Here is a 22,785-nt window from a genome sequence, read left to right as displayed (position 1 = left end):
TGCCCAAATGATCAGTGCTTCCCCCCAATATTTCCATCACCCTCCCATGCCTGCCAGCATCCCCAACTGGCCCTGCCTCTGTCCACTTAACCAGCGCAGGGAGGGGTCTTCTGTCCTGAGACATCTCTGGGAGAAGAGATTCCCTAGCTAGCTATTTATCTTATTCCTCTTGCTGTCCAGGCTCTAAGCACCTAGTAGAGACTATTTCCTTAGCAGGGTACAGCTTATCACAGGCTTGGTCTGCTTATTTCCTTTGGCCAAGGAACCCACTCTTTGTCATCTGACTGCTCCCTGGGGAAATCCAAGGGTCCTGGGGATGTCAGAGGGGGAAAAGGATCCCTGATGGGGGCAGACAGCTGGTGGGGAGGTAAGATATTATGATGGCGGTGACCCTCCTAGGACCCAGTGGAGGAGTGGGGGCTGCCTATGTATGAGGGGGTTTTGGGGAGAAGAAGGGGAGCTCAGACGGGAGAAGGATCTGGTATCTGCCCAAGAAGCCATCCCGAGGCCTGAGAAGGAGCTGGCCTTCTGACTTCTTGGACAGCAAGGATGCTGACGGCATTGTTATTGTGAGAGTTTTCTGGCAACAGGGAGCCCCCAGGGGCAGGGGAGTGCCTGGATCAAAACCCAAGACAGGGGCACAGCTGGGCTGGGCCTGACTGGGTCTGACTGGGCAGCCGGTCTTGGGCTCCTCTGGTCCCCAGTTTCTGAAGCTCCAGGAAGAGGGCAGAGGAGGAAAGGGGTCCCTCTGGGGAGGCAGATATGGGACCCAGTGTGTCTGGGCCAGTAGGTGGGAAACTGGGTGAGAGTCAGAGGGAAGACTCCTCAGGAGGTGATGGCTACACAGGGCTGAGGACTCACAGGCCAAGGGAGGTGGAACGGCTCCTGGCTCCCTCCCCTGTATCTAGCCCTGCTGTTTCTCCTGTTCCACCTTCCAGGAAGGGGTCTGAAGGAGGCTCCCCCGTTCAATAGAAGTAGGAATTATGAGAAGAGGGGAAAAGTAAGCAGGGGAAACTGATCCAGGAACTGGCCCCATTTTCCTGGTTCTCATCTGCCTGGGATCGGGGCAGGCAGTGTGGCTTTTCAAATAAAACAGAAGAGGTGGATGAAGCGGAGACCCGGCGGAAGGGAGAGGTGATAGGGCAGCGTGAGGAAGGGCAGCAGGGCTGGGGCCTTAGGCTCAGCTTCGTGGGGGTCCCTCTCACCTGTCTTTGCCTCCACAGAGACTGGGCTGTGGCGTTTCCCGTCCTGGATCCCAAAGAGCAGGAACTTGTACTTCCTATCGGGCTCCAGGCCGATGATGGTGACCTCACGCTGGTCTGCAGCCACAGGCACCGCCTGGGGCTGCCTGTCCCTGTCCTTGTACTGGACCACGAACGAGTCGAATTCACCCTCGGGGACTGTCCAGGAGAGGCCCACGGAGTCCGGGGTCACGTCCGTCACTGTCAGCTCCCCCAGACGTGGCTCAAGGGGGCGCTCTGTGCCCGGGGCTGGAGAGAGTGGAGCTAGGATCCAGGAGGACAAAGAACATGGCTGAGACCTCTGGCAGGAGAAATCCCCCCTCACAGGGCTCCTGGGCTCCGAGGGCCTTAGAGGGCTTTGAACTGAGATGGGAAACAGTTACATCTCTTTTGCACTGATCTCTAAGTGAAATGTAGCATTTCTTTCAATGATGAATATAGGAAACCAACCACGGTGGTACTAGCAGTGCCTGTAACCCTGTCACCAATAGGAATCACAGAGATTGTCACATCACCTTAAAATTACTGCAGAAACTTCAAAATACCCTTTACAGAGATTGGTTCAAGATGGCGGAGTAGAAGGACGTGAGCTCACTCCCTCTTGCAAGAGCACCGGAGTCACAACTAACTGCTGAACAATCATCGACAGGAAGACACTGGAACTCACCAAAAAGGACACCCCACATCCAAAGACAAAGGAGAAGCCACAGTGAGATGGCAGAGGGGCGCAATCACAATAAAATCAAATCCCATAACCGCTGGGTGGGTGACTCACAGACTGGAGAACACTTATACCACAGAAGACCACCCACTGGAGTGAAGGTTCTGAGCCCCACGTCAGGCTTCTCAACCTGGGGGCCCAGCAGCAGGAGGAGGAATTCCTAGAGAATCAGACTTTGAAGGCTAGTGGGATTTGATTATAGGACTTCGACAGGACTGGGGGAAACAGACTCCACTCTTGGAGGGCACACACAAACTAGCATGCACATCAGGACCCAGGGGAAGGAGCAGTGACCCCACAGGAGACTGAAGCAGACCTACCTGCTAGTGTTGGAGGGTCTGCTGCAGAGGCGGGGGGTGGCTGTGGCTCACCATGAGGACAAGGACACTGGCAGCAGAAGTTCTGGGAAGTACTCCTTGGCATAACCCTTCCCGGAGTCCACCATTAGCCCCACCAAAGAGCCAGGTAGGCTCCAGTGCTGGGCCGCCTCAGGCCAAACAACCAACAGGGAAGGAACCCAGCCCCACCCATCAGCAGTCAAGTGGATTAAAGTTTTACTGAGCTCTGCCCACCAGAGCAACACCCAGCTCTACCCACCACCAGTCCCTCCCTTCAGGAAACTTGCACAAGCCTCTTAGATAGCCTCATCCACCAGAGGGCAGATAGCAGAAGCAAGAAGAGCTACAATCCTGCAGCCTGTGGAACAAAAACCACATTCACAGAAAGATAGACAAGACGAAAAGGCAGAGGGCTATGTACCAGATGAAGGAACAAGATAAAACACTAGAAAAACAACTAAATGAAGTGGAGATAGGCAACCTTCCAGAAAAAGAATTCAGAATAATGATAGTGAAGATGATCCAGGACTTCGGGAAAAGAATGGAGGCAAAGATGGAGAAGATGCAAGAAATGTTTAACAGAGACATAGAAGAATTAAAGAACAACAAACAGAGATGAAAAATACAATAACTGAAATGAAAACTACACTAGAAGGAATCAATGGCAGAATAACTGAGGCAGAGAAAGGATAAGTGACCTGGAAGACAGAATGGTGGAATTCACTGCTGCTGAACAGAATAAAGAAAAGAGAATGAAAAGAAATGAAGACAGCCTAAGAGACCTCTGGGACAACATTAAATGCAACAACATTTGCATTATAGGAGTCCCAGAAGGAGAAGAGAGAGAGAAAGGACCCAAGAAAATATTTGAAGAGATTATAGTCAAAAACTTCCCTAACATGGGAAAGGAAAGAGCCACCCAAGTCCAGGAAGCGCAGAGAGTCCCATAGAGGATAAACCCAAGGAGAAACACGCCGAGACACATAGTAATCAAATTGGCAAAAATTAAAGACAAAGAAAAATTATTGAAAGCAGCAAGGGAAAAACGACAAATAACATACAAGGGAACTCCCATAAGGTTAACAGCTGATTTCTCAGCAGAAACTCTACAAGCCAGAAGGGGGTGGTATGACATATTTAAAGTGATGAAAGGGAAGAAGCTACAACAAAGATTACTCTACCCGGCAAGGATCTCATTCAGATTTGATGGAGAAATCAAAAGCTTTACAGACAAGCAAAAGCTAAGAGAATTCAGCACCACCAAACCAGCTCTATAACAAATGCTAAAGGAACTTCTCTAAGTGGGAAACACAAGAGAAGAAAAGGACCTACAAAAACAAACCCAAAACAATTAAGAAAATGGTCATAGGAACATACATATCGATAATTACCTTACATGTGAATGGATTAAATGCTCCAACCAAAAGACACAGGCTCGCTGAATGGATACAAAAACAAGACCCATATATATGCTGTCTATAAGAGACCCACTTCAGACCTAGGGACACATACAGACTAAAAGTGAGGGGATGGAAAAAGATATTCCATGCAAATGGAAATCAAAAGAAAGCTGGAGTAGCAATACTCATATCAGATAAAATAGACTTTAAAATAAAGAATGTTACATGAGACAAGGAAGGACACTACATAATGATCAAGGGATCAATCCAAGGAGAAGATATAACAATTATAACTATATATGCACCCAACATAGGAGCACCTCAATACATAAGGCAACTGCTAACAGCTGTAAGAGAGGAAATCGACAGTAACACAACAATAGTGGGGCACTTTAACACCTCACTTACACCAATGGACAGATCATCCAAACAGAAAATTAATAAGGAAACACAAGCTTTAAATGGCACAATAGACCAGATAGATTTAATTGATATTTATACGACATTCCATCCAAAAACAGCAGATTACACTTTCTTCTCAAGTGTACATGGAACCTTCTCCAGTATAGATCACATCTTGGGTCACAAATCAAGCCTCAGTAAATTTAAGAAAACTGAAATCATATCAAGCATTTTTTTCTTTTTTTTTTTTGCGGCATGCAGGCCTCTCACTGCTGTGGCCTCTCCTGTTGCGGAGCACAGGCTCCGGACGCACAGGCTCAGCAGCCATGGCTCACAGGCCCAGCCGCTCCGCGGCATGTGGGATCTTCCCAGACTAGGGCATGTACCTGGTGCCCCGGGTTCATGCTTGATATGGGAAGCCCCATATCAAGCATTTTTTCTGACCACAACACTATGAGATTAGAAATCAATTACAGGGAAAAAAAATTTAAAAACACAAACACATGGAGGCTAAACAATACGTTACTAAATAATCAAGAGATCACTGAAGAAATCAAAGAAGAAATCAAAAAAAACCTAGAGACAAATTACAATGAAAACATGACTATCCAAAACCTATGGGATGCAGCAAAAGCAGTTCTAAGAGGGAAGTTTATAGCAATAAAAGCCTACCTCAAGAAACAAGAAAAATCTCAAATAAAAACTCTAACTTTACACCTGAAGGAACTAGAGAAAGAACAAACAAAGCCCAAAGTTAGTAGAAGGAAAGAAATCATAAAGATCAGAGCAGAAATAAATAAAATAGAAACAAAGAAAACGATAGCAAAGATCAATAAAACTAAAAGATGGTTCTTTGAGAAGATAAACAAATTGATAAACCATTAGCCAGACTCATCAAGAAAAAGAGGGAACCTACTAGAGAATGGACTTGAGGATATGGGGAGGGGGAAGGGTAAACTGTGACAAAGTGAGAGAGTGGCATGGACATATATACACTACCAAACATAAAATAGATAGCTAGTGGGAAGCAGCCACATAGCACAGGGAGATCAGCTAGGTGGTTTGTGACCACCTAGAGGGGTGGGATAGGGAGGGTGGGAGGGAGGGAGATGCAAGAGGGAAAAGATATGGGAACATATGTATATGTATAACTGATTCACTTTGTTATAAAGCAGAAACTAACATACCATTGTAAAACAATTATACTCCAATAAAGATGTTAAAAAAAACAAAATAAAATATGACACAAATGAACTTATCTATGAAACAGAAACAGAATCAGGGACATACAGAATAGACTGGTGGGACTTCCCGGGTGGCACAGTGGTTGAGAATCTGCCTGCCAATGCAGGGGACACGGGTTTGATCCCTGCTCCAGGAAGATCCCACATGCCATGGAGCAACTAAGCCCATGCACCACAACTACTGAGCCTGCGCTCTAGAGCCTGCGTGCCACAACTACTGAAGTCCGCATGCCTAGAGCCCATGCTCCGCAACAAGAGAATCCACCACAGTGAGAAGCCCGTGCACTGCAAAAAGAGTAGTCCCTGCTCACGGCAACTGGAGAAAGCCCGCGCGCAGCAACAAAAACCCAACCCAGTCAAAAATAAATAAAGTTAAATATTTAAAAGGGAGAGGACTTAAATCAATAAAATTAGAAATGAAAGAGAAGTTACAACAGACACTGCAGAAATACAAAGCATCCTAAGAGACTACTATAAGCAACTCTATGCCAATAAAATGGACAACCTGGAAGAAATGGACAAATTCTTAGAAAGGTATAACCTTCCAAGACTGAACCAGGAAGAAATAGAAAATATGAACCGACCAATCACAAGTAATGAAATTGAAACTGTGATTAAAAATCTTACAACAAACAAAAGTCCAGGACCAGATGGCTTCACATGTGAATTCTATCAAACATTTAGAGAAGAGCTACCACCCATCCTTCTCAAACTCTTCCAAAAGTTGCAGAGGAAGGAACACTCCCAAACTCATTCTATGAGGCCACCATCACCCTGATACCAAAACCAGACAAAGATGCTACAAAAAGAAAATTACAGACCAATATCACTGATGAATATAGATGCAAAAATCCTCAACAAAATACTAGCAAACAGAATCCAACAACACATTAAAAGGATCATACACCATGATCAAGTGGGGTTTATTCCAGGAATGCAAGGATTCTTCAATACACGCAAATCAATCAATGTGATACACGATATTAACAAACTGAAGAATAAAAACCATATGATCATCTCAATAGATGCAGAAAAAGCTTTTGACAAAATTCAACACCAATTTATGATAAAAACTCTCCAGAAAGTGGACATAGAGGTAACCTACCTCAACATAATAAAGGCCATATACGACAAACCCACAGCAAACATCATTCTCAATGGTGAAAAACTGAAAGCATTTCCTCTAAGATCAGGAACAAGACAAGGATGTCCACTCTCACCACTATTATTCAACATAGTTTTTGAAGTCCTAGCCATGGCAATCAGAGAAGAAAAAGACATAAAATGAATACACATTGGAAAAGAAGAAGTAAAACTCTCACTGTTTGCAGATGACACGATACTATACATAGAGAATCCTAAAGATGCCACCAGAAATCTACTAGAGCTAATAAATGAATTTGGTAAAGATGCAGGATACAAAATTAATGCACAGAAATCTCTTGCATTCCTATACACTAATGATGAAAAATCTGAAAGAGAAATTAAGGAAACACTCCCATTTACCACTGTAACAAAAAGAATAAAACACCTAGGAATAAACCTACCTAGGGAGACAAAAGACCTGTATGCAGAAAACTATAAGACACTGTTGAAAGAAATTAAAGATAATACAAACAGATGGAGAGATATACCATGTTATTGGATTGGAAGAATCAATATTGTGAAAATGACTATACTACCAAAGCAATCTACAGATTCAGTGAAATCCCTATCAAATCACCAATGGCATTTTTACAGAACTAGAACAAAAAATCTTAAAATTTGTATGGAAACACAAAAGACCCCGAATAGCCAAAGCAGTCTTGAGGGAAAAAAACATAACTGGAGGAATCAGACTCCCTGACTTCAGATGATACTACAAAGCTACAGTAATCAAGACAATATGGTACTGGCACAAAAACAGAAATATAGATCAATGGAAAGCCCAGAGATAAACTCACACATCTATGGTCAACTAATCTATGACAAAGGAGGCAAGGATATAAAATGGAGAAAAGACAGTCTCTTCAATAAGTGGTGCTGGGAAAACTGGACAGCTACATGTAAAATAATGAAATTAGAACACTCCCTAACACCATACACAAAAATAAACTCAAAATGGATTAGAGACCTAAATGTAAGACTGGACACTATCAAACTCTTAGAGGAAAACACTCTTTAACATAAATCACAGCAAGATCTTTTTTGATCCACCTCCTAGAGTAATGGAAATAAAAACAAAAACAAACAAATGGGACCTAATGAAACTTAAAAGCTTTTGCAAAGCAAACTACAAACAAGACGAAAAGACAACCCTCAGAATGGGAGAAAATATTTACAAACGAATCAATGGACAAAGGATTAATCTCCAAAATATATAAACATTTCATGCAGCTCAATATTAAAAAAACAAACAACCCAGTCCAAAAATGGGCAGAAGACCTAAATAGACAGCTCTCCAAAGAAGACATACAGATGGCCAAGAAGCACATGAAAAGCTGCTCAACATCACTAATTATTAGAGAAATGCAAATCAAAACTACAATGAGGTATCACCTCACACCAGTTAGAATGGGCATCATTAGAAAATCTATAAACAGCAAATGCTGGAGAGGGTGTGGAGAAAAGGGAACCCTCTTGCACTGTTGGTAAGAATGTAAATTGATACAGCCTCTATGGAGAACAGTATGGAGGTTCCTTAAAAAACTAAAAATAGAATTACCATATGACCCAGAAATCCCACTACTGGGCATATACCCAGTATATGAGAAAACCATAATTCAAAAAGACACATGCACCCCAATGTTCACTGCAGCACTATTTACAATAGCCAGGTCATGGAAGCAGCCTAAAGGCCCATCAACAAATGATAAAGAAGATGTGGTACATATATACAATGGAATATTACTCAGCCGTAAGAAAGAACCAAATTGGGTGATTTGTGGAGATGTGGATGGACCTAGAGTCTGTCATACAGAGTGAAGTAAGTCAGAAAAAGAAAAACAAATATTGTATATTAACGTATATATGTGGAACCTAGAGAAATGGTGCAGATGAACCGGTTTGCAGGGCAGAAGTTGAGACACAGAGGTACAGAACAAATGTATGGACACCAAGGGGGGAAAGTGGCGGGGGTGGTGGTGGTGGTGGTGGGATGAACTGGGAGATTGGGATTGACATGTATACACTAATATGTATAAATTGGATAACTAATAAGAACCTGCTGTATAAAAAGATAAAATAAAATTCAAAAATTAAAAAAAATACTCTTTACACTCATCACTGCTTCTAAATGTGGGTAGGTTATTAAATATGCCACTAAGTCTTGCTATTTAATGAACCAATGATGAAGTTCCTGTATTACTGAATCATAAATTCGAGTTTTAAAATATTTTTGATAATTGGGTAATCAGTAGAATTGGTTACCTTTGTAATCCTATGTGTTTTACTTTATGGATTTTAAGACATTGCTCTGAAAGGGGTTCACTGGTCTCACCAGACACCATAGCACAAAACTGGTGGCAACCTGTGCCCAGGAAGCATGAGGGGTGGGAGAGGCTGGGAGCCACGAGCAAGGGCCGCTTCCCTGAGGGAGCGAGATTCTGCCTTGGCCAGAAGGGAACACAGCTCAGACCAGGGGGCTGAGGGCCCCTGAGAAGAGATTCAAGGGATGTGTGTTCTTTAACCCCAATGAAAAAGGGCAGCAGGGGGAGGTGGTAGCTGGGTCCAAGTCACAGCAGGGTTGTAAAGAGAGGGAAGGAAACAGCTGTGGACAGTCAGAGAGACAGCGTTTGGCTAGACTCAGGTCAGATGGGAGGAAGACAATCCTGCCTGGGGGAGTAGACAGAGTGGAGGTGGAGACTGGAGGGTAGGGAAGGTTCCAGCTCAGGAGAGAAGCCAAGGGCTCAGGTAATAGACTGGGGAGGACCTGCAGGGGCCACTGAGGCAGGACCTGAGAGAGAGGCTAGGGGAGGGGGTGGCCCCGGGTAACCAGGGATGGGAACTACCTTTACCCACGCTCACTCACCAGTCATGGCTACCACAGAGAGGGGGCCCACGCGCTGTCCACCATGTAGCCCGTAGAAGTTCATCTTGTATTTGTGTGCAGGCTCCAGGCCGGGGACAGTGGCCTCTCGCTGGTCTGCGGCCACAGGCACTGCCTGGGGCTGCCCATCCCTGTCCTTGTACTGGACCACGAAGGAGTCAAACTGGCCCTCAGGGACTGTCCATGCAAGGCCCACGGAGCTTGGGGTCACATCTGTCACTGTCAGCTCCCCGAGGCGTGGCTTCCGGGGGCGCTCGGTGGCTGTGGGAGTCTCTTCTGGTTGTGGAGCTGAGACAGAGATGGTGGGAGGCTGTTAGGAAAAGCCCCTCTTCCCCTTGTAGTAATTATGTGTGTTGTTTTTGTGGTGCCCACCGGGTGGTCTGATGTAAGACTACACTGATTGGCGACATCTGTCTGGCCAACAACCCTTCACTAAATCCCTGCCAGAATCCGGGGCTGTGCTTGCGGGGAGGGGTGTCAGCCACCACTGAGATCCTGGGAAAGTGGCTGAAGTTCCATCTGTGCATCTCTGGCTCCAAAGACCTCCCATCCAGACCTCCCTGCTGACCCCCAGACTTGTGTTTGCTCAGCATCTTCCTTGGGTGCCTAACTGATGTCTCAAACTCAACAAGTCCAAAACCGAGCTCAGGGGCTGCTGCCACACCTGCTCCCTCCCCAGCTTTCCCACCTCAGCAAAACCACAGCTTCATTCGCCCAGTCATCCCTGAGTCCTCTCTTCCACCCCTCGGCCGGCCTGCGAGGAAATCCTGTCCGCATTACCCTCAGAAGCTGACCCCCTTCCCCCTCCCCAGCTCCACCACCACCATCTCTAAGTCTTACTGGACTATAGCACAGTCTCCTAAATCCCCTCCCTCCTCCACCCTCATCGCCTTTGCTCTGTTCCCCACTGTTAACACATTAGTCAGAGTCTGTTCCCGCAATGGCTTCCATCTCACTCAGAGAAAAAACCAGGTCCTTACAATGACCTCCAAGGCCCCACCTGTTTATCTCTCACATCACCCTCCCCATTCCAAAACATTCCTCACTGGTCCACAGACATTCAGGCACCTTCCCTCTGCTCCGGATGCTCTTCCCAGAGGCCTGCGTGGCTTGTCCTCTCCCTCCTGCAGGTCCTTTTCTCAGGGAGGCCCTTTCCTGCCTGCTTCCCGCCCACTCACCATCTCACCTACTGGGCTTTGCTTTTCTCCCCAGCTCTTGTCACGGTCACATACGGTCTCACTGACATATTTGTGCAATTTGGTGCCTGTCTCCCTCTGACAGAATGTGAGCTCTCAGCAGGAGCTTTGCCTTGTTCGCTGCTGTGTCCCCAGCACTGGCACCCAGTGGGTGCTCCACAAATGTTTGTTAAATGAATGAATGGTCTGCACGTCTGGAAAAGGCCAAGCTCAGGACCTGCTGGTCCCCATTGCCCCAGAATGAGCTGAGTCTGGGAAGCCCTGCTCATTAGTGACCAGCCTGGAAGGTGGTCCCAAGAGGCAACTGGCAGAGGGGTAGCTGGGTGAGTGGGCTTCCCAAGAGCTTGTTTCTCTGGCTCCTGTGGGAGGACAAGACTAGGCTCTGTACTGATAAAACCTGCTTTAAAAACAGGCTGGGGGCTTCCCTGGTTGCGCAGTGGTTGAGAGTCTGCCTGCCGATGCAGGGGACACAGGTTCGTGACCCGGTCTGGGAGGATCCCACATGCCGCGGAGCGGCTGGGCCTGTGAGCCATGGCTGCTGGGCCTGCGCGTCTGGAGCCTATGCTCCGCTGCGGGAGAGGCCACAATGGTGAGAGGCCCGCGTACCACAAAAACAAACAAACAAAAAAACAGACTGGCATGGGACTTCCCTGGTGGTCCAGTGGTTAGGGCTCCACGCTTCCACTGTAGGGGGCACGGGTTCAATCCCTGGCCGGGGAACTAAGATCCCACCAGCCGTGTGGTGTGGCCAGGCTGGAGATGAGGCCTCAGGAGGATAGCAATAAGTCTGAGTGGGGAGGGCGGGGATGCAGGCAGCTGAAGGCGGGCCAGAACAACCATCACGTACTAAGCTTCTCCCAGGTACAGGTGCCAGGCCACGCGTGCGTTGTGTTTCATTTCATTTGCCTTCTAGCTCTGCTGGTTCCTTTAGCATCCGTTTCCTGCGTCTCTGTACTTCTTTCCGTGAGAGAGAGAAACTGTCCCTCACCATCAAGCCTTATCATTGGTGGTTTGGCTTAACTGGGAAAGGTGGAATGACAGCTACCCATGAGTACCGCAGGCCCTATGCTGCATTTGGCATAATCCTTTCCCAAGTTAGCCATGTTTCTAAAGCTGCATGCTAGTTCTTCTCCTAGCAACGGTTCACCACGCGCTGTGTGCCAGGGACCAGCCCTGGGTCAGCTCAGCGGGCTCCAGCTGCCTATTACCTTCCTGCTCGGATGATGAGCGCCATCGCACAGCTAAGAACTGAGAAGCCAGGAGTGGGAACTCAGTTTCTCTGATTCCAAGATTCGGTTTTCCTCTACTGCACCGCCTCAGTCAGTGCCCGACACTGTCCATCCTTACCCAGGGACCAGTGTGGCTGTCCCGGACAGATGGATGGACTGAGGGTGGCTCCAGGAAAAACCTCGGCCACATTTTCTGGGCCTGGCATGAGCCTCCATCCTGCTACTTCAGGCCTGCAGGACAGTACCTCAGGGAGGAGTTCCCCTCTCCCTACTCTCTGTGCTGACTAAAGAAAGAAAAGAAATCGGGAGTGGAAGCTTCTGGAAACTAAGCCAACCAAGTCCCTTTGAGAAGTACAGAAACCATGCTCTGGAAACCTGTTTCTCTGCTTTTTAAAATCTTCCCCTTTATATTAAAAGTTGCTTTTGAAAAAGCTGTGTCTTTGTTTCAGTGAACAAAGGGGAAGAGAGATGCCCCTTGCTGGGGCCAAGCTGGGCAGAGTAGCAGGAGGGTCCCAGAGGCCTGTCTGTGATCTGGCCCCTCACGCTGGGGCTCTGGAGAGTAGGTGCCCAGGCTGGTCCTCTGTGGTGGCTGAGTGGCCCTGTACCCGGGTGGAAGGGACATTCTTCCTTGCTATAACCACTCACTGGATGAGCAGTAAAGAAAGTTTCCAGCTGCACTGGTGCAGAGGGCAATGTCTCATGGACATTCTGAATATCTAAGCTGAACCAGCCAAAGGGGACAGAGCAGACCCCAGGCTAAGGACAAATGTAGTAACCATAGCAGCAAACATTGCCAGCATGTTTACTTGGTGCCAGACCCTTTCTTAGGTCTGTTAACTCATTTAATCTCACAACGGTTCTGTGAGGTAGGTGTCACTATCCCCATTTTACAGCTGAGGAAACAGGCACAGAAAGTTTAAGACTTGCTCAAAGTCGCGCAGCTGGTTGTAGCCCAGTCCCCCGTGAGCTGTTCTTTCTAGGTCTTCCCCAGGCAGGTGGGGAAGGCAAGGGAGGGCAATGCCACAGGGAAGCTGGGGGCCACTGGTGGGAGGAAAACAAACAAGCCCCCAGCCTCACTCACCGGTCACGCCCACGGTGGACACGGGGCCCACACGCCGCCCCCCGTACAGGCCGTACAGGTGCATCTTGTACTTGCGCCCGGGCTCCAGGCCCCCAGCGGTCACCTCACTCTCCTCGCCCCTGACACGCACCACCTGGGGCCCGTCCCTGCCCTTGTACTGGACGGTGAAGGAGTCGAAGTGGCCCTGGGGGACGGTCCAGGAGAGGCTCAGCGAGTCCGGGGAGGATCCTGTCACCGTCAGCTCCCCCAGGAGGGGCTCCTCGGGGGCCTCCGAGGCCTCTGTGCTGGGTTCTGTGGAGCTGGGGGTGTCTTCCTCCGTAGCTGAGAAGGAGAGACACAGAGAGGGTGAGGCAGGGTCCCAGATGATGTCCTTGGGTCTCCCCCCAAGGCTTGGCCCCGGCTCTGGGCCCTGAAGTCAGTTCAGAGAAGCCCGTCCTTGGGGCTGGGTGGTCCTGCTTAGCTGACATCTCATAAACATGCCTGGAGCCTCCAGGGTCAGCTGTGGGGGACCAGGGCAGCCACCAGCATGGCTCACAGAGGCCCTTCTCTGCCCAGGGGGACACACTGGTCCTCAGGGAGCCTGGAGGAGGCACACAGGGCACCATAGCTCAGCCTCGAGTAGAGGGGCCTCCTGCACCCCACTCACCCATCACCTGAGAGAGGGTGATCCTCCCACGAGGTCCCACCCTGGGGCTTCCACCATCCACTCACTTGTCACCCCGATGACAGAGACGGGGCCCACGCGCTGGCTGTCATGGAAGCCGTACAGGTTCATCTTGTACTTGTGGTCTGGCTCCAGGCCCGAGATGGTGACCCCGTCCTGGTGCCCAGGCACCCGCATCACCTTGGGCTGCCCATCCCTGTCTCTGTACTGGACAGTGAAAGAGTCGAAGTGGCCCTGGGGGACGGTCCAGGAGAGGCTCAGCGAGTCCGGGGAGGATCCTATCACCGTCAGCTCCCCCAGGAGGGGCTCCTCGGGGGGCTCTGGTGCCTCTGTGCTGGGCTCTGTGGGGCTGGGGGTCTCATCCACGCCTTCCTGCGGGGCTGAGAGAAGAGATTAGACTTTACAGGTGATGTGCTTTGTGGTGATGTTAATCGTGACAATAAAGTACATTTGGCAAATATACTCTTCAAGCTGTCAGCTTAGGGGTTCCTGTAGCCTTTGTATTAGCCATTCAGTAACTCATCAAAGGAGACAGGGCTGAGACAGGCCCCTAAACCTCGTCAGTGCTGGACGACTGCACCGTGGGGGTAGGCGGCCACCTCTCACATCTGAGAAAGGAGACGAGATGGGAAGAGAGGGAACTCTGAGGGATGCTTCTCTGCTGTGTTCATGGACAGTGCTGACCACAGGAGAGCGAGGGGGCAGTAAGGCTTCTTCCCACTGTGTTCCTCCCTTTCAGCTCCACTGACCAGGACAGGAAATGGGATGTGCTCCGCTAAGGCTTCCCAGGGCAACCCTGCCTCTCCCTCCACTTCAGACAAGAGCGGGAGCGGGGCGTGGGCGGGGGAGATGTTGCGGATGGCGCTGGGGGCTGTGGAGGGCCGTGCTCTTCCCCGGCCTGGGCTAGAGTCACAGCCCCGAGGCATCTGCCCACCGTCTGCAGCAGCTAGGTCTTTGCTGAGGCTCCATGGGGCGGGGAGACTGGCACAGGGAAGCCAGCCCTTCTGTGACTCACTCCACGGTCCACGGGGGACTGCTAAGGAGACAGGAGATTGAGGAGGCAGCAGGCAAGAATGATAACACAGGCAAGGATGGGGAAGGTGGGGAGGTGAGGAGAGAAAAAGGATCCTGGGAAGCGAGAGGGTCAGGGAGAAATAGTAGCTCACTCTTCAATGGCAGTTTCGATGTGCCAGGCACTGTTCTAGGTGCCATATGTATATTAACTCATTTAATTCTAACAGCTCTGTGAAGCTGTTACCATTATCATCCCCATTTAACAGATGAGAAAGCTGAGGCCCAGAGAGGTTCAGTAACTTGCACAAGATCCCAGAGCTAGGATTAAAATCCAGGCAGTTGGCTCTAGAGCCCATGCTCCCAACTGCGATGCTACACAGCCATGGAAATGGTGCTGGATGGGGGAGGCTGGGCTCATGGAGGAATGCAGGGCAGGGGGGCTGAAAGTGAGCCCTTTGCCCTGCTCCAAGCTGGCTGGGAGTCAGGGAGTCAGGGGGCTGGGAGGAGGCTGGGGAAACATGGAGCTCATGTCCCCTGGATTTGCCAGCTCTGAACAGAGCAGCTATGGCGGGAGGGTGTGGGCAGCAGGCAACAGAAGCTCAGAAATGACCACAACCTGAGCCAGGGGAAGAAGGCCAGCAAAGACCGCGGGGAAAGAACACAGGGGCTGAGGACATCCACGGGGAGGACAGCCTGGGACGAAGGGGTGATTCCCAGTGCTCAGAATGTGGGAAATGGGGTCTGTTCTTGGAGATGGAGAAGCAGGGCCAAGAAAGTTTGGTCAGGGGCTGGCGGCTGGATGCAAAGTCCTGGGATGTCGGGAAGTAGACTGTGAAGGTTTGGCAGAACTGGAGCCGAGAAAGAGAAGGTGGAGGGAAGTGTAAAGGATCCCGGGTCAGGTCCTGCTCACAGGGCTGGGGGTTGGCCAGGGAGGGAGCCCCGTGCAGCCCTGACTCACCTGTGGTGGCCACCACGGACACAGGCCCCACGCGCTGCCTGCCATGAAGCCCGTAGAGGTTCATCTTATACTTCCGGTCAGACTCCAGGCCGGGGACGGTGACCTCATTCTCATGCCCCCTGATGGGCACTGCCTGGGCCCGCCCCTGCGCATCCTTGTACTGGACCATGAAGGAGTCAAAAGCGCCCTGGGCCACCGTCCAGGACAGGCGCAGGGAGTCTGGGGCGCTGCCAGTCACTGTCAGCTCCCCCAGCAGGGGCTGCTCGGGGGACTCTGGGTAGCGGGGCTCCTCTCTCTTCTCTGGGGCTGTAAATAAGAGGATCCAGGCAAGGCTGAGTTGGCAGAACCCCAGGATTGGGGCCTAGGGTTTGGACAGGTTGTCACACCTGTGGGAGTCTCTACGCAATTAGCACGAGTGATGAACTCTGAGAAATCTGACGCAACCAGGGTATGACACACCTTCTGGGCCTTGGGGAGCAGCTGAACAGGATGAAAGGGTCCCAGCAGTGCGGGGGAGGCTGGCTGGCCCTGAGCCCAAAAGCAGGGCCAGGATTCGGAGTCAGCCATCTCGCTGGGAGGCCCCAGCTGGTTCCTGGCTGGGGGCAAGCATGCGGGAGACTGGGAGGGGTCCCATGGGGGCTTAGGTGGCCGCTACTCACCAGTGGTGCCATCGGCCGTGAGGGGGCCGTGCCGCTTCTTGTTGGCAATCCCAAACAGAGTGAATCTGTACTTGTGGTCAGGGTCCAGCGGGGAGACAATGACCGAGCGCTCGGGGGCTTCCACGGGCACCACCTGGGGCCGTCCATCCCTGTCCCTGTACTGGACCACGAAGGAGTCAAACTGGCCCTCAGGGACAGTCCAGGAGAGGTGCAGCGAATCTGGGGTGGGATCTGTCACCCACAGCTTTCCCAGGCGAGGTGGAGTCACTGAGCTGGAATCCGTCTGAGGCACTAGAAAGAGCAGGTAGAGGGAAGGGGGGGACACAGGTCAAAGGATAAGAAGGAACCCATCTCCCACCTGGGGATGCCGTGTGAGGTTGTACAGGCTGTTCACTACACAAAAGGTGCATGGTGGAGGGAGCACTGAGGGGCTGAAATCCAGCCAGTGTTCTGCTTGCCAACCCTGGCAAAGGGCTATGCCCACCTGGAAGAAGGGGTGCTTTCTTTGATGGGGCACAAAAGCACCGTATGGACTAGTGTGGCCCTGACTCGTTCTGCAGCCTGGAAAGGGCTTCAGAGAGAAGGGAGCCCAGCCAGCCCCTTCCACATCTCCACGGCCAGGGAAGTCTGCCAGGACAGCCTCTACCGTTTCCAGGCCTCACAACTAGCTGCTTTCTTCTCCAAGAGAGGGAAGCTTGGTCCTTGGCGCATTCTTACGTGGGAGAGCCCCCCACACCTGCGCTCTGGGCCCCACTTCCTCCTTTCCTACCCTCCCTCCCTGGGCTGTGCCATGCGCATTTACACAAGCTCCTCCACTCAGCTACGTCACCCTCCAGCCTCCACCCTCCCTCTCTGCTCTCTAGTCCCAGCCCAAATTCCAGAAGGAGATGTCTATACTGCTTGTAGTCATGTCCTCACCTACCTCACCCTCTCAACCCAGCTCCACCCTCCACCAGCCGCTCTCACCAGGGTGAGTGGTGACCTCGCCATTGCTAAGTTCTGTGGACACTCTGTAGCCTTGAATCACTCTTACGGAATCTGACATGTCTGACTGCGCCCTTCATTTTGGCATCTCTCTCCCCAGTTCACCCTGCAGGCACCCCTTCCTCTGCTCTTGCCCTGAGTGTTAGCCATCTCCAGGGTGCCAGTGGCCATGTCTCTTCTCCCTGCCCCCCGGCTTCTGCCTGTTGGGACACCCACACCCCCTCTTCAGGCCTTTCCTCTGCTCTCCAGGCCCATGAGGGCAGCAGGATGACCCTGTGGCCCCATCGCTTTCTGCTTGAGTGACCTTGCCCTCTCTGCGCCTCAGTTCTCCTCATCTGCGAAAGGAGCATGCCTCACAGGGCTGCTTATGACACACTTAGAACATCTTGGACACATTTGACACTTAACGAATGCTCGAAAGATGTTTAACTAAGTGTCCCCCGCTGCACTGCTCCTCACGTCCGTTGCCCCTCGCCTCAGGGAATAGGACTGCCTTCTCCGGCTATCCTCTGCAGTAGCTTCAGTGTTATTTGTAAGAGAAACATTGAATTATGTCACTCTCTCACGTAAGGCCCTTTCGCGGCCCCCTAGGGTCCTCAGATGAGGTCCAAGTGACTCAGTCGGACACATGAGATCAGTGAGATCACTGCCCTCAGCTGCCAGGTGCCCTGCCCCTCGCCCAGAGGAAAGAGGCTTTGATTCTCTTACAGGGCCACACTCTCTCCTGCCTCACTCTCCCTCTGTTTGCTCTACCCTCCTCAACCTCCCTGCCTGACCACCACAATTTTCCCTTCAGGATTCATCTCCGGCACCACCTTCTCCAGGGAGCCTTCCTGGACTTGCTGAAGCACTGGGCAGACCCCCTTCAGGACTGTGCAGAGGGCAGAGGCAGGGGTGTGTGTGACCCCTCTCACTTACAGATCTTGGCTTCAGCCACCAGGGGGCCACGCCTCTTCTTGCCCACGAGCCCGTACAGGACGAATTTGTACTTGCGGCCGATGTCCAGGTTGGAGATGAGGGCTGAGCGCTGGGGTCCCTCTACAGGCACCACCTGGGGCCTGTCCCTGTCTTTGTATTGGATCACGAAGGAGTCAAACTCGCCCTCAGGGACTGTCCAGTGCAGAAGCAGGGAGTTGGAAGTCATGTCCGTCACCGTCAGCTTGCCCAGGCGTGGCGGGGCCAAGGGCTGCCCAGGCTTCTCCCCATCCCTGTCTGGGGTGTGGGGCAAAGCAAAGCACGTGGGCTCAAGCACTGCCTTGTCCCCAGGCTCCTTCCCTCTCCTCTGCCCACTGGCTCACTCCATCCTGGACAGCTCCCTTCCCAGAAGCCTCCATTCCCCGCTCTCTGTTCTCCGGGACCAGCTTTTCTAAGAAGGTGGGCATTTCTCCCAATTCTCTGCTCTGGAGTGAGAGCTTTGGCTCTGCCCTTGCGATAACTGCCTCCCCACTCACAAAGGTCCCAGTCCCTCTTCACACCAAGGTCTCTGGGGGAGCTTCAGGTCCCCTGTGGTTTTCCCTGAAAGTTCAGAACCTTGCCATTGCTGTTTCAGAGCAGTCTGAAGACGCCTCGGTCCACCTGAACTCCTCTCTCCCTTACTGCCCTCTCCCCAGTGGTGAGCTTGATCTGGAGTTGCAGGGAGAGCTGGCTAATGGGACCATGGGGTGCTGTCCACTGCAGGCTGGGCTCGCAGGGTGAGGGGCAGCGCCACTGTCCTAGCCTGTCCAGGGAGGGGATGGCAGGGGCTTGGGAGAAGGGAAAGGGAGGAGAGGGCTGAGGGTCAGGATCCTCAGGGCCAGACGCCTCCCCACACCCACCCTGAGAGACATAGTGGGCGGGCTGGGGCAGAGGAGTAACCAGGAAGTGGGGGCAGGGCGATTCTGCACAAAGAAAGCTGTAAGCGGAGAGTCAGGGGGCCAACAGCCTCTCTCCTTGAATCCTCGTCCCATCCTTTGACTTTTGTCCTCTCATCTACTTTGCCTGGAGTACTCCCCTCCATGGCCCACCCTACCATTGTGCTAAGACTCCCTCCATCCCTCTTGCCTCTGAACCCTCAACTCCTTTTCTCTCCTTGTTTCTCCTACCACCCTGACCCAAACACCAGCCCTGCCCTTCAATCTCCACCCCACCTCTGAAACCCTAATGGCCCAGCCCCTCCCCCAACCTCAGGACATTGGTCTTGAGCAGAACCCAGGATGTACCCATAATGCCTTGGTAGATGAGAGGGGCAGAGGGCTCGCCCCCGGGGGGCACCCCACGAAGTGACAACTCATAGGGGGATCCAGGAGGGGGTGAGGGCACCAGAGCCTGACGGGCATCCCCTGGCAGTAGTTCCTCATGTGCCCCAGGCCCTTCGGGCACCCGTAGGCGCAGCTGGAAGTGGGCAAAGGTGTCAGGCTGGGCGGTCCAGGCCACGCGGAGGTGCCCTGTCTTGTCTCTGCCCAGCACCCTCAACTCTGCCAGCTCCTGGGGTCGCTGCTGCAGGACAGGGGCCTGAGCCCCTTGAGTCGTTGAAGGGCCTGAGGGCGGAGGCTCATCAGTGGCCCCCAGGAGGTCTGAGGGGGAGGACCCTGGGAAGAAGCAGGGGGAGGAAAACAGGAGATCGGAGTATGAGAGTCAGAAAGGAAACCCTGACCCCCAGGCTCTGCCCTCTAGCCTCTAAGAGCCTACAGACCCTCCCTTTTCTGCTCCTGGATCACCCCCTGGGTCACCTCATCGCCCCAAACGCGCACCACAGTCCTGCACAGACAGGCCCGCAGGTAATAAATAAAAGAAATAAAGTCTGCCATCCCTCGTCCCACAAGGCTCCTGTGACCTCCAGCCCCGACAGACCACCATGTCCCTCCCCACAGGAACCCCTTCCCCACTGGGTGGTGGTCGTGACTTCCAATAGTGCTGCAGTGACAAGCCTGGAAGAAAGGAGGAGACGGTGGTGTTAGGGGAGGAGGGTACAGAGACAGTAGGTAGTGAGAAGAGAGGGAAGAGGGGATGGGGGGATGGACATCCAGCTCAGGTGGCATCTGGGCCCTGTGGGGGAAGAAGAGGTCCAGAACCCTCCCCACGACAGCCACAGAGCACCCCTTCCCCGAGCCAGGACGTCATTCCTGTGGGAGAGACAAGTGTGAAGTGAGCCAGGAGGTTGGAAAGGCAGCTCAAGAAGCAGTGGTTTCATCTCTCTCACATACATGCTGCCTGATGGCTTCAAGGCCACCTCCAAGCAGCTCCGATGTGTCCCTTTGAGGTTGGGGCCAAATTGTGGAAAATAGTAACCATGACCACAGTCTTCAGCCACTCTCACCACAGTGAGTCAGAGTGGGGAACCACTGGTTTCTCTCCCTACCCGACCCAAACTGCTCCAGACACTGCCCCTCCCACCAAATGCCCCTTCTGTTGCCTAGAACAGGATTCCTGGCAGAAGTGTCCTAGGAACCCAAGTGAAAATCAGTCCCAAAGAACAGGTCTCCTTGACCTTGGGTATCCACCAGGACCCTGAGGGTGGAGGTGGCGTCTAGGGACACGAGAAAGTGCACTTTGTTGGGGGGGTTCTCTTGGAGCCTGGACCAGGTAGGGCTTGAAGACAGAGCGGGCGGTGGGGTGGCAGCCCGAGCAGTGAGGCAGCGGGAGGAACTCATGGATGCCGACTCCAGTGGCAGGTGAGACTGGGCAGGAGATGGGTGGTCCCGCGGCCCCACCCACACTACCTGTGGTTGTGATGAAGGCGTAGGACTTGGAGGTCTGCCCTGCCCGCACCCCGTGGACCTCCACGTGGTAGGTGGTGCCGGGCTTGAGATCTGGCAGGCTGACGGTGCGCGTGGTGCCCGGGACGGTCAGCTCCCCGCCGGGGCCCTCTGCGGGCGGCTGGGGCCGCCAGCGCAGCACCACTCGCTCGAAGTGGCCGCGGAGCCCGTCGAGGGACACGAGTAGTGCGCCGTCGGCGGAACTGCCCAGCACCTCGGGCTTGGGGTGGCGGGGAGCAGACCCCCGGTCGACGCCTTCGGGCGAGAGGCCGTAGGTGCCCTGGTTGGAGTCCCGCTTCCAGGTGCCCGAGTCGGGGCTGGAGGTGGGGTGGGGGCGACGGGCCGGGGGTGCGGGGGAGCTGGTGGGGATGGCCGCCGCCAGGCGACGCCGCTGCAAATATTCGTGGATGTGGCGCGCCACCGACGTGTAGGTCTGGTTGGCCCGCAGTGGGTAGCCGTGAGCCCGCAGGTGGCGCTCCAGGTCCTGCGCGGTGCCGCGGAAGCGGCCCAGCTCGGCCGTCAGGTTGCCCCACGCCCGCCGAGGGGGCTGGGGAAGGTTCGGCCCGGGCCGAGACTCCGCCTCCCCCTCCTCCGCCGGCCGCGAGGGCCGAGGGGGGACTGGTGGGCGCGGGGGCCGCGGGGCCGGGACCGGCCGGGGCCGGGGCCTGGGGGACGGGGCTGGGGCGTGCGCCTCCGGGTGACTGTAGTGGCCTGGTGCTGCCGGGGCGGAAAAAGGGGGAGGGGGAGAGCCGGTCAGTGGCAGCCCCCGACCAATCCCTGCACTCCTCCCCGTGGCAGTTCCTCCCACCGTCCCTCCCACCGTCCCTCCCACCGGAGCCAGAGGCCTCCTCCTGTGCCCCAGCCCCACCTGGAAAGAGAATCGAGAGAAAGGAGTTAGTGTCCCAGGATTCCCTCACCCCGTGCCCTCCAAGCCCGCCACTGTTGGTGCCCTAGAGAGAAGAAACCAGCGGGTGGGGCCCTGTGTCTGAAGGAGAGAAAGGGGCGTGGGAGGAGAGACTGCGAGCTACAGCGAGGTGGGCGTCCCTCTGTCACAGGAAAAGAAAAGAAAGATCCAGGCATCTGTTAAGAGACCGTGAGGGTTAGTGGAAAATTACTGCTGAGACCTAAGTCCCCCAATCCCCAATCCTAGAGTCAACAGGAGTGCTGAGCTCTAATCTGCCTAATTCCAATCTCTCCAAGATCTGACCACTGACTGAGCTCAAGGGCTGTCCCTGTGTCCAAGTTTGGATCAGAACCTCCCCCATCTGGGTGGGTCGGACAGCATCTCCTATTTACTGCTTCTCTCCATGAGGCAGCTCCTCCCAAACTCCAGCCCACAGCCTTCCTACAGCACTCCAAGCACCTGAGAACTCCATCTCCACAGAGCCCTTGGTGCACAGCAAGGCCCCCCAGCAGGTGCTTTGGGACTGCCACACACCCTGTCAGTGCGTTCAGAGCAGCCTGTGAGCCGGACATGTGGACTCCCTAGGAAGTGGCTGCTATGCTCAGAAACTTCCCTAACCCTTGGCCAGCCATACCTGTGTTGGCCCTGACAGAAGCCGGGTAGCTTACTGCCCGGCCCCGCTCGGCAGTGACGGTCACCACGTATTCTACGCCTGGCATGAGGCCGGTCAGCAGCGTCCCATCTGCCTCAGAGGGCACTTCTAGCCGCACCCTCTGGTTGCCGGCACTGACGTAGGACACCACGAACTGGTCCACCTCGGCCTGGGGGCGCAGCCAGTTGAGCTCCAGCGTGGTTGGCGTCACAGCCACCACTCGGAGGTCCTGGGGGCCATCGATCACTAGCCAGGTCAGAGAGAGGAGGGATCAGGTGGGAGTCTGGATCTGCAGTCACCAGCTTTCCTTCTATGAGCCTTGCCCCCAGCCAATCCC

General features: G+C 53.1%; 1 protein-coding gene across 7 annotated transcripts in view; it reads right to left on the bottom strand.

Moving 5' to 3' along the window:
* Nucleotides 1–22,785, bottom strand: part of TNXB (tenascin XB) — a 61,723-nt gene that overhangs the window by 21,888 nt on the left and 17,050 nt on the right. For 5 of the 7 annotated variants that reach the window (XM_032650531.1, XM_032650535.1, XM_032650533.1 and 2 more), the window contains 10 exons: nt 22,431–22,694; nt 20,857–21,609; nt 19,357–19,725; nt 18,077–18,370; nt 16,175–16,465; nt 15,516–15,821; nt 13,591–13,923; nt 12,880–13,200; nt 9,356–9,661; nt 1,206–1,505 (listed from right to left, as the gene is read on the bottom strand). In XM_032650531.1, the coding sequence (XP_032506422.1) occupies nt 1,206–1,505; nt 9,356–9,661; nt 12,880–13,200; nt 13,591–13,923; nt 15,516–15,821; nt 16,175–16,465; nt 18,077–18,370; nt 19,357–19,725; nt 20,857–21,609; nt 22,431–22,694 (3,537 nt within the window). The remainder of the gene's footprint in view (nt 1–1,205; nt 1,506–9,355; nt 9,662–12,879; nt 13,201–13,590; nt 13,924–15,515; nt 15,822–16,174; nt 16,466–18,076; nt 18,371–19,356; nt 19,726–20,856; nt 21,610–22,430; nt 22,695–22,785) is intronic. The other 2 variants (XM_032650534.1, XM_032650536.1) reach the window with 2 other exon arrangements.

This window comes from Phocoena sinus, chromosome 11, assembly GCF_008692025.1.
Source record: "Phocoena sinus isolate mPhoSin1 chromosome 11, mPhoSin1.pri, whole genome shotgun sequence".
In the NCBI taxonomy this organism is placed as follows: Eukaryota; Metazoa; Chordata; class Mammalia; order Artiodactyla; family Phocoenidae; genus Phocoena; species Phocoena sinus.
This window is presented reverse-complemented; position numbering and strand designations above follow the sequence as displayed.